The sequence below is a fragment of the Sebastes fasciatus genome, chromosome 8 (genome assembly GCF_043250625.1).
Source record: "Sebastes fasciatus isolate fSebFas1 chromosome 8, fSebFas1.pri, whole genome shotgun sequence".
Lineage (NCBI taxonomy): Eukaryota > Metazoa > Chordata > Actinopteri > Perciformes > Sebastidae > Sebastes > Sebastes fasciatus.
Window position 1 is genome coordinate 19,567,469 of NC_133802.1, and position 11,930 is coordinate 19,579,398.

General features: G+C 39.5%; 1 protein-coding gene across 2 annotated transcripts; it reads right to left on the reverse strand.

The window, feature by feature from the left end:
* Window positions 1-210: 210 nt before the first annotated feature.
* Window positions 211-11,456, reverse strand: dhx35 (DEAH-box helicase 35). Of its 2 annotated transcripts, XM_074644116.1 has the most exons (22): window positions 11,338-11,432; window positions 10,058-10,185; window positions 9,849-9,941; window positions 9,176-9,253; window positions 8,973-9,077; window positions 8,820-8,881; window positions 7,263-7,332; window positions 7,087-7,146; window positions 6,534-6,646; window positions 6,350-6,446; window positions 6,076-6,234; window positions 4,809-5,019; window positions 4,507-4,631; window positions 4,166-4,220; window positions 3,820-4,010; window positions 3,635-3,712; window positions 3,367-3,496; window positions 3,136-3,217; window positions 2,949-3,020; window positions 1,992-2,103; window positions 1,789-1,854; window positions 628-766 (listed from the first exon to the last, which is right to left on the reverse strand). In XM_074644116.1, exons 1-21 carry the CDS (start codon window positions 11,375-11,377, stop codon window positions 1,816-1,818), a joined length of 2,100 nt encoding a protein of 699 aa, XP_074500217.1. In that variant the 5' UTR covers window positions 11,378-11,432; the 3' UTR covers window positions 628-766; window positions 1,789-1,815. The 2 variants fall into 2 exon arrangements, with proteins under 2 accessions (XP_074500218.1, XP_074500217.1); XM_074644117.1 differs by having other exon boundaries at window positions 211-1,854; window positions 11,338-11,456.
* Window positions 11,457-11,930: the final 474 nt, after the last annotated feature.

The following is an 11,930-nucleotide window of genomic DNA, read 5'->3' on the forward strand; positions in this document are numbered from 1 at the left end:
CCACTTTGAAGTTACACACTTATCACAAGGGGAACTAATACTTAGACACTCATAAATGGCTGATAAATACTGATGATCTTCTGAATCACTCCATGTAGGCGCAGTTTGTGGTACAACAGTGACACCTGCTGGCAAAGTAGTACACTGCATAAAAAGTACACTTAACAGCAGTTCAGTGTAAAAATAAATATAACAAAAGCTAACACTCGGTGCATGACAATAAGGCTTTATTTGAGGATGTGAGGAAGAAATGACAGGTGACAGTTTTTATCTCAGAGGTGAGCAATTACAAAGGTCTACAGATTACTGCTTTGGCTGCATACATATTCAGTATCAGCACAAACCATCATCATTTGCAATAAGTCCTACAAGGTGATCTTAAGTGTATAGTCTACATCAGAGTACCATTTAACATGCAAAGATACTTCATTTGTATATCCATCTAATTTGATTTGGTGTACTTATCTACGGTATGGCGTGTTGTTCTGTGGTTTGGTTACAGTTTCACTGAATCTACCTACAGTAGTAACCTCAAGATCTACAAAAAAACCATGCAGGCAGAAGTGAGAATTTGGTGACAGTGACCTTGCTGGTTTGAAAGCAAATGACAAACCTTTAATATACTGCTCACTGGTGCTTCCAAATACCTCTGAAGAAAATCATAAAGTTCAAATAAAAAACAAAAGTACAGTCAATGCTGGAATGGAAATCACAAATAATCTGCCATTTTTCTGAACACCTGGTAGATGATGTTGATGGTAACAAACTGGGGACAAAAAGTACAATAAGGTGTAAGAAACCGTAAGAGGAAAGGCAATTATGATGGCCAAAGAGATAGTTGAAATCGGATAAATGCTACTGTTTCTTTGAGGCTCTGGATGCATGTCTGGTCTTAATGTATTTTATATCATCACAGGAACAAATGGCACTTCATTTTTAGTTTTGATTTCACAGCTTTTCATTTAAAATGGGTGTATTTACACATTCCATCTGAATATGAAATGTGAAATAGTCTGACAAAGAAAGAAATTGGCACAGTGGTGACAAGGCCACTATGTATGGAAAATGAGGATCAAAAAAGTAAAGCATTCTTTTTTTCACAGTATCATTATAAGATAAAGAAATCTGTTTCCTTCTGCAGCAAATTCCTGAAAATATATATCACTACATTCTATATGAAGGTGCAGAAAGTTAAGAAATCAAAAATAAATTGGAGATAAAGTGAACCAGTTAAAAACATAAAGGCACCCAGGCTACGCGGGGGGAAAGCAAATTAACCCGAAAAACTAAGTCTCTCAAAGGGAATCCTCCTCACAAACCATTGTCTTCCATTATTTATCATGCAGCAGGAAAATACAGCAATTAAAAAAATAATGAAGCCAAGAACCAGGTGTGGACGGGCCTGTGGCACGCGAGCCATTCCCTGGACCTGAGCCTGCTCTGACTATGTACAGGTATGGATGAGGTGAACTACGTGACCATACATGAATGGACACAGCCTGGTCTCATCTCACATTCATCACCATTTACTCTCTTGATCACATATAAACTACATCACTGCCGAAAGGCGAGACAGATGCTTTCAAATGAAGTCACGTGTGTTAATGTCAACGCTAAAAATGTGTCCATTTAATCTCATTCTAGCGTGGCCACATTAAGTGTGGAGGGATTGTGCAGGTGGACATGGACAATAAATATATATTACATCTTTATATACAATGAAATGGAGAGGGGCACAGTGGCAATTTGAGAGGTTGTTTCTCCTTTTAGTTTAATGAGTCTTCCTGCCTTAACATGATGAAAGGATGGTAAGATTCAGAGGACCCGGGACCTCTTGCTAGCCAGTGAACCGTGCTGAAAGAGAAAAGGGACAGGAAACCGTTACAGTAATATATCTGGGGATGCAGCCACAGTGAACTGACCTTTTCAGAGCATTCACGACAGTTACATTCACAAATAAGAACAAGCTGCAGTATCTTTCTTTGACCTACCTTAGCCTGCTTGTAAAAGTGCGGGGCCAACTCGACCAACCAGGTCGACTCAACAGCAGTCACATCTCGCATGTAGTATTTTGCCGTCTGCACCACCTCATTGAAAACAACCCTGGAAAGGAGGCAATGTAAGATACTTTTAAGTGTAGCTTTGGAAACACTTTTAACCTTTTAATGTCTTTATTAAGAAAAAAGCAATGGCAACATTTTCTCTTTGCATTTTGTATTTCTTTGGGGCAATTACAGCAACGATCAATCAAAACATATAGGTTTATTTTCTCTACCGAACGGTTGAGACGCTTCATAGTAAAAGAAAAATACAAAGCATGTACTGTTATTATGTTAGTAATAGGTTAATATCCCATCATATGTCAATTTGTTACCATTTTATTTCATAAAAATTGTCAATTTATTATCTTAAAATCACTATTTTACCTGTAGGACACGACAATTCAAGCGTTTGGTAGAGCATGTTTTTAGACAGTAAAAAAATCATCCATATTAAATTAAATAAATTAATTGAATACATTTTTTGCTTTACATTAGCTTTACTAGCTTCACCATAAAAGGACAACTGAACCGTTTGGTAGAGCATGTTTTTAGAAAATTATTTTTCCCTTATTAGACTTTTTATTTAAGTATCAAGTTACATACTTCTGTTCATTAAGACCTCTGAGACTATAATATGTGTATGTACAGTAGCATAACATACCTAAACCGAGTGGTAGAGATGGTTCAATCAGGTTGAGTTAAGTCCAACACAATTTTAAATAACATATATTGACTCAAATTGTGCGCTACAAAACAGTCGAGCAGAACATTAAAGGGTTAAGTCGGATAGCATAAATGATAGTCTCAAACGTATGCAAATTATCTGCACACCATACACTTACAAGAACAAGGGAGCAAAAGAAGACAGCACATTAGTAACACTGCTGCAGAAGAAAAAGCACTGACCATTTTGGAGGTTTCTCTCCAAACAGCACAGAGTTGGGATGGATGTGAAGCTCACGATCGTCTCGTAATGTCCTGGCAGAAGAGAACGAATACAAGAGTGAGTCATGTGATTTAAAAGAGGACGAAAACGGAAATAATGACATGACATCTAACAGAAGAGTGATAAACAGCAGGAAGGCACTCTCACCGGTAGGAACCAGAATGGTGAATGCGGGCTGCATTAGCGAAAAACCCATATACAATGCACTTCAAGATCACATCAGGGTCACCTGTGTGCAAAAGAAAGAAGCAATGAATGTGTCAAATTACCCTTTTTTACATCAGTTATGACAGTGATGCATTCAAAGTAGCACACATTTATATGATTCAAAACGATCTATATCCCACGTTACAGGAAATAAACATGACACATACAAACCTTCACTTGAAGTCCGCGGCACCTTAAACTTGTTCATGAGACGCCGGAGCTGCTCTCGTACTGTCACAGCCCGGAGCAGACCTTTATAATTGAGGAAGTGTTCCTGACACCACTGGGAGCTCTTCTGGTGCTGCAGGAAAGAGGAAAAGGTTTTGATCTGAGTCAACTTTTCCCCCTTACTTTTTGCTGAGTTCGCAAGCCTAAAGTGTTGTAATCACCGTCACCGACTGAGCTATACGCTGCAGATATATTCGTACACATGCCATACCTTAATGAATGCTTCATACACATTCAGCATGGTGAGGTGGTCTCCCTCCGCAACTGCAAATTTCCTGTGCTCTCGGGCCTGCAGGGTGAGATAGCAAAAAAAAAAAACGGGATAATTGTTACGCTGACGAAGCATTTCTGCCAAATATACAACATGCTCGTTTTTGAAAGCCGGTTTTCACTTACGGCAGCTTTCTTCTGATTGGGCGGCACAACAAATATATTCTGAATCTGCATCATTGCCGCAATGGTGACAATCTCTTTGGAGCAGCCGAAGTTTCCTGACTCGAGGAGCATCTTGGCAAACATGGGGCTGAGAGGAAACTCTGCCATCCGCACGCCCATGGGATCAGTCAAACGTCCGTAATGGTCCAGACCTGCCAAAAGACAGCTGGTTAAGATTCTGCATCATGTGCAAGGACACTTCAGCTTGTAGATGCTTGCCGACAAAGATATTTTTTTAACACTAGTGTTGTTGTTGAAGGAGTTTCACTTTTTACTATACTGCCCTGCTGACAGCCTTGTTTCTTACCTCCCAGAGCGTAGAGCAGCTCCAGAGCCTGAACCATGGTCTGAGCTGGAGGAGGCTGCAAAATATATTCAAAATGTTTTTTAGAAATGCATGTTAAGTCCAACAATTGCAATATTTCCTCTGATAGACAGAATTAAATGAGAATCTGGTGCACTTGGGAAGTCTCGTCGTTACATCTTTTAAGGCACAAACACACGACGACTGCATTAATTTTATGGTTTCTGTGCATTTTCCCCCAGAGGCCAGGAGCCATTCTCGCTAATTAAAATGTAAAGTACAATTCCTTTCACAGTGGGTGAACACATCACAGCCACCCCCGTGGATGCAAAGAAGCCACTCACAGAAAGGAAGCTGAACCGCAGCACGTTGTCGATGCCTAACGCTTTGAGCTGCAGGATGACAGGGGCCAAATTGCTGCGCTGCATCTCTGGCACAGTAGAAGCAGGCAGTTTCTCAAAGTCCTCCTCTGATGAAAGGAACAGAAGCAATAAGAAACACAGGGAGGGAAAGTGACAGAGAAACAGGCAGAGAGAGGGTGGAGGGAGGACGATAAAACTACAACACTTTGCCACAAAAGTTAACAATGCACAATTCCTCTACGACACATATCATCATTGTTCTATTCCTACAAACTCACACATACCTGTGTACAGTCTAAAGCACTTCCCAGGTCGGTTTCGTCCGGCTCTCCCAGCCCTCTGGCTGGCTGAGGCCTTGGAGATGGGAGTAACCACCAGCGATTCGATGGCAGTGCGAGGGTTGTACGCTCGCAGCTTCACAAATGCACAGTCGATGACAAATACAACTCCGTTTATAGTGATGGAGGTCTCAGCTACGTTAGTGGCCACCACAACCTGGAAGAATCACAAGACAATCAGAAGTCAAATATTTTGTAAATTACACTAATTTACCAGCTATTGTCTCTTATGTCGACACCTGTTATGGCAAGCCGTTTTAGCATTTAATCGAACCACACTCCTATCTGTAATTACATTTTAGAGATATGTAAAGATATCCACAATAATATACTTACTAGTAGTAATTGTATTTCCAGATATCTACAACTTGTATTGTACTAGTCAAAACTAGATTTAAGATACCTTTAAATTAAGGCTGATTAGAATATTTAATAGCGATTAATCGCAAATTAATCGCATTTTTTATTAGAATGATGTCTTCACTTCACATATGGTTGATTTACCTGCAACAGACACCATATCTGGAAATCACGATTTTACGTAATTTTGTGTGCTATTAATTAGCATCTCTGCCATTTTATATACAGCCCAAAATACTTATGTAAAAAAAAAAAGGTTTTGTTGAGAGGTGCAACAAATATGGGCTGTGATAAATGGATATCCATGACAACTACTTTTCTTGTTTCATTAATTAAAATAAATCCACTAAAATCAATGTTAAGAGATTTATTTATTTAGTATTTTTTAGGTTAGCCGGTTCCAGACCTTTGAATTGCCGCCTACATATCAACAATTCAAGTGTAATGAAAGAAATGAAAAGAAATTGCAATTCAGTCTGATTTCAGTATGCTTTTTGGTATTGCTTGGATATCAAAGAGTCAAAATGCAAACTAAGACTTGTAAGACTAATCTACTTAGTTGATTAATGGTTGATTTGGTCTTAGTCAACTAAGATGTCTTTAGCCGATTAAACATTTTTTAATGCTTTTTTCATGCTGAATGACATATTGCTAAGACACTTATGAGCACATCTCTGGTAAACACAAGATTTAAAGTGGTGTTTTTGTGAGATTCTTTGTGGAGGAACTCAGTTTCACAGATCTGTCAACTGAATCAACTAATCGATTAGTCGTCAAAATCATATGAGTGTTAGTCGACTAACTACTCTTTGGTCGAGGACCGCCCTAATGAAAACAAATGCAGCACGTTTACCTTGCGAACAGAGGAGGGCATCCTCTCAAAGACCTTCATCTGCTCAGCGTAAGGTAGACCGGAGTACATGGGTAAGATTTTCAGGTGTTTCTTCATGCCGTATCGGGACAGAGTCCTGGCCTGTTCCTGCAGAAGGGACACCACCTTCTCCACCTCTTCCTGAGGGAGAAAATACAAGAAGATGATAAGAAGAGAACAAAGACAGAGAAGAAAGACAGGCCACGCTAGAATATAGTAATAAAGGTTGAGTAGTATTACAGATATAGCCACTAACCTGCCCAGTGAGAAAAGCCAGGACATCTCCGTCATCCTCCGTCTCATGGATCTTCAGCACCGTCTCCACTGTGGCCTTCACATAGTCTGGCACAGGACTGAAAACAAACAAAAGACACTTCAGTATTTAAATGATGCACCATTTCAGTCCGTTCATCTCAGTCTGGATTATGTGTGTTGACTACCTGACGGTGTAGAAGACGTCCACTGGAAAGGTGCGTCCCTCTACCGTCAGAATTCCACACGTGTCCTTGTTGGGATCGCCGGACTCGTTCAGGTTGAAGAAGTCATGGAATTTCTTCAGATGAAGATGATATTACAGTATATTAATCATGAAAAGGGATATTTGCCAGTTATAATACAAAAAACATGATTATATTTAAAGTGGAAGTTAATATTCTTTTTATCAGCTGGTATTTTCCTTTGCAGCAACAAAGCAAAGCCTCCATCTGACATCTTTAAAACGTATGCAACTTACTGCTGCAGTATAACTAATTTGCATGTGTGGATAAAATTATTTTTAAACAGAAAATTCAGTAGATGTCTGATAGAGCATTTCAGCTGACTTGTTTAATGCTGAGCGCAGCCGTGGCCTGATTGTGTCTTTTCTTTCATCAGTGTAGCGCAGATGTCAGTACAATGTGATCTGACCCGGCATCAACTTTTCCCCTCTCTGCCTTTGTTTCCTCTCTGTTCCCGCTAATCAAGCATATCTGTCCATCTTAATGATGCAGTCACCTTGGCATCCAGAGTGGCAGAGGCCACAATCAGCCGAAGGTCTCGCCGCTTTTTCTGAATCTACAGAAGAATCAGGAGGGAACACAGGAGTAGAGTCAGAAGTCACAACTTTCAAGTATTATTTTCATGCTAGAAAAAGGATAAATTGTTCCACTGACAGAATCAGCTGGAATTACCTTCTTTAGTAGACCAATGGCTATGTCTGTATACAGGGTTCTCTCATGTGCTTCATCCAGCATCAACACACTGAGGATAACAGCAAAAAAAAAATACATAGAGTGAATCCAAACCAGTTTACATTTCCAATAACAATTGGCCTTTTTCACAGAAGACATTCCTTTAAGCAGGAAAAGCTTAAAGGGTAACTTCTGTATTTTTCACCCTGGACCCTATTTTCCCATGTTTTTTGTGTCTAACTGACTAATGGGGACAACAATTTCTGAAACTGGTCCAGTATTGAGGTAGAACACTGTAGACGGCAGCTGTTCACAAGCTGCAACATGGTGCTATAGGGGCAAGCTGGCACAGTCATTTACGTCCACTAGAAGTGCTTGTTTTTGCCATGACAGGCTCAGATTTGTTTCTGACATTATGGGAAGAGTCTCGCTCAAAGGAGAAGTCTCATTCTGAAATCTGGCGAGGTAACGTGTTGCCGGAAGACAACGGTGGAATAGTGGAATACATCCATGGTGGAAACGCGAATGGCAGCCGGGCAGAGTTTGTTGTGTTGGGAGAACAGAAAGCGTAGCTTAGCGTTATCTAAAATATCTTAAATGTCATGGCTGATTATTTAGATGATTTCAATATGGATGTGGTCTTTGAATTCGATGGCCGCCCGTATTTATTTGAGCCGAGTATACGGATATTCAGATTTCAAAATAAGACTCTCCCTAAAAGAGAACTTAGGTATTTTTCTACCTGAACCTAAAAGGGACAACAATTTCTGAAATTGGTCCGGTATTGAGGGAGTACACTGCAGCCGCCAGCCGCGAAACAAGCTGTAATGTATTCATTTGGGGCAACATGGCACCATCATTTACATCCACTAAAAGTGCTTGTTTTTGCCACTGACAGGCTCAGATTGTTATTATAAGTGTCTGACAGCATTATGGAAAGGATCCTAAAGAGAAATAAAAACAATTTCTTAACTTTCGCTTCCTATTTGTTATTGTGTCATGTGACTGCCGGAAGACAACGGTGGAAACGTGAGTTAGAGAGGAGAGAGTAGTGCCACGGGACACCGGTGTTGTCAGTGTCATGGCTGCATATTTAAATGATTTAGACAACGTAGATGCGTCGCAAGATTTAATAGCGAGGCTTCTCAAAGTGACACACACATTAACAAACAAACCGGATCAAGCGAAAGGTAAGAAAAATGTTTCATTTCTCTGTAGGGTCCTTTCCATAATGTTGTCAGACACTTATAATAACAATCTGAGCCCGTCAGTGGCAAAAACAAGCACTTTTAGTGGATGTAACGTTACATTGACACTGCTCACTTGCCATCAAAGCTCGTTTTGAGGCTGCTGGTTACAGCGCTCTCCCTCAATACTGGACCAATTTCCAAAAGCGTTGTCCCCATTAGTCACTTAGACACAAAAAATGGGAAAATAGGTTACCCTGTAAATCCATTTATCTGCTTCAGTTTTAGGGTCTTGGTATTGTTTGTGCTGGATCACAGCTTACTGGGACACTGCTTACACACACATAATACCTTAATTACAATCACGTACCTGTATTTTTTCAAAAGGGGATCAGCCATCATCTCCCGCACCAGCATGCCGTCTGTAAGAAACTGAAGCACACAGGCACAATTAAGTACTGAAAGGAAAACCAAACACCGGACAGCTTGTGATGAAGACTTCAGAAAATCTGGCGGGGAATACCTTGATCCTCGTGGCGTGGGGATCAGAGCAGTCATCAAATCGGATGGTGTAGCCCACCTCGTGTCCCACCAGGGCCCCCCGCTCTTCTGCTACACGGTTAGCTACCTATCAGCAGGAAAGAGGGGGGAAAATAGACACGTGTCCTTCAGTGTGGGCTAAATTTCTTTCAGTGAAATGACGAAGGACATCGGTAGAGGTCTTACAGAGATAGCAGCCACACGCCGAGGCTGTGTCACTCCAATCACCTTCCCCTCCGTGGCCCAGCCAGCTTCCAGCAGGTACTGAAAGGAGTCACATGAAAAGAGAAGAATGAGACAGAATCACTGATGTTGCAGACTTTGCATAAATTATCTGATGTGGTCCATCCCTGCTAAAAAAAAAGGCTACTAAGCATCAAGACAAGGTCATGTAAAACCAGTATGGGTGATAAACCACATGAAAGGTATCAGTCCACTGCGGCAATGTTAGATTCATTGTGACTTTGAGGATATTTTAACCCTTTTCGGAGTAGGCAAATAAATGCTGGACACCAGTTCTCACTCATTTTACACCGTTTTTCTTTTTTAAAGTATAACCAAAATTGAAAGCTTCTCAGCTCTGTACTCACTGATCTTTATTCCAACTCCATGGTCTCATACTGTGTGATGTGCTATTGTGTGTAGCTGTGTATCGTGCGTTTTGTATGTTCTTTCTTGTATGACTGTAGTATGTTTCTTTGTCTCGACCTGCCAAGGGACTTACAGATGTGAATAAGCTTAAAGCTATAATCTGGTACGGTGCATCAAATGAGGACATTTATGTTTTAAACTGTACATGGTCCCTTTTAAATAAAATAATAATTAAAAAAAAATGTTGCATGGATTAAATAATACTAACCTGAGGTAACTGCGTTGTCTTCCCACATCCTGTCTCACCAACTATAATGACAGTCTGGAAGCTCTCCACCAAGTATAAGATGTTGTTTCTGTGCTGAATAGGACACAATCAACAACAACAAAAGTTCACATTTCAACCCAACACTCCACCAACTCCTGACACTAAATGTTATTATCTATATGCATGTTTTCAAGAAGCCATGTGAAAACCTTGAACACGGGGAGTTTCTGCCGCTGCTTCTCTATGGAGAGGGCTGTGTGCGGGTTGAAGATGATGGGGGAGCCGGTGGTCTCCGTGTTGAGCTCCCGCTCCTCTGAGATCCCCGGAGCCTCGGAGCCTGGAGCAGAAACAGATGGTGGAGGTGAAGATGAGATGTTTTATTTAGATGGAAGCAGGCTGAGGCAGCTATGCTTTATATAGTGCAACGCCCCTTCTTCTTCTTCTTCTTCTTCTTCTTCTTTTTTAAGGTTTATTGGCGATTGGCAAACAACGATTTGGTGCATTACCGCCAATAACTCGTATTGAGTATGGATCATTCTGGCTAATAATTACTATATCCCAAAAAAATAAATAAAACAAAAACAAAAACAAACAACCTCATATTTTCCCAATCATATTAATTTGTCTAAGATACTGAAATAATGTTCTATAACACTCATTTAGTGAGTTCTTTTGTAGAATATCTATTAAATCAAAGTGTACTTTAATATCTTTTACTCAAATGCCTTCTTTCTTCCTCATAAATCTCTCACAATGCAACATTACATGCTCCATCTGTTTCCTCTTGTCCACAATAATTACATCTACTCATGTTTACCTATTTTAAATAATGTGCTGTTCAGTCCAGAGTGTCTAAGTCTTGATATCATTGTCTCATCTCTCCTGTACCTTCACCTCATTTCACCCACTTTCTTTTGAACTCTGTAAAACCATCTTCCTTTCCTCTCTTCCTCCCATTGCTTCTGCCACTTTTCCCTCAGTCTCTGTTGAATAATGCTCTTTATTTCTGTTTTGCTGAAGCTAACTCTCAAATCAATGTCGTTATTTTTTAGTAGCCTTCTTTGCAACCTTATCTGCTGGTATCCATAACAATATTACTGTAAGGTCCATCATTTGAATTCTGTATAATGTTTGTTGTATTTCAGTCAAAATGTCTGGTCTGCAATGCCCCTGGCTTTCAACTGAAGCAGCTATAGGCGATGAAGGCGCTTCACTGGTGCAGGTAGACCGCATGTCTTCACGCAGCTGTGCTACGTTCTGCTTCACAGCCGTTGGTGTGTTCCATGTTGGCAGGGTAACTACTTTGATTCCGCAGAGCTTAACGTTAACGCGGTAAACGTTACCGGGGCAACAGACGTCACGCAGGTGCTCTGAGCGAGGTTGAAGTCAACCCGAGACTGACTTAACTTTCTTACCAGCTGAACGTTAATACATATGAACCCGAAACAATTCTATTAAATGCAGTATTTATTGTGTTTTCAGGACTTACCCGGCTTCCAAAATTTCATCGTGGAGAGGGGAGCCGCCATCTTTGGTTTTACGTCACTTTTTTTACTTTTCTTTTCTTTTTTTTTTAAATATGGCTTTACGTCGTCACACTTTTCTTCTTCCGCGTGGACGACGTCATGACGACGATTTTATGAATGATGTCAATATGTTTTAATATCTTAACTTAAATTACTGTTATTTATTTATTCCTGGCATGTTTTATGTTACTTTATTTTTATTTTATTTATTATTTATTTTATTTATTTTATTTATTTTATTTATTTTATTTTATTTTATTTTATTTTATTTTATTTGTTTTTATTTATCCCTTCATGACCTTTATATGTATTATTTACCTAAGTAATCACCAACAAAAAAAAGAATGATGTCAATATGTTTTAATGTCTTTACTTAAGTTATTATTATTAATTTATTCCTGGCATGTTTTATGTTACTTTATTTCAATTTTATTTTATTTTATTTTATTTTATTTTATTTATCCCTTCATGACCTTTATATGTATTATTTACCTTAGTTATCACCGACAAAAAAAAGAAAAAAAGAATGATGTCAATGTTTTAATGTCTTTACTTA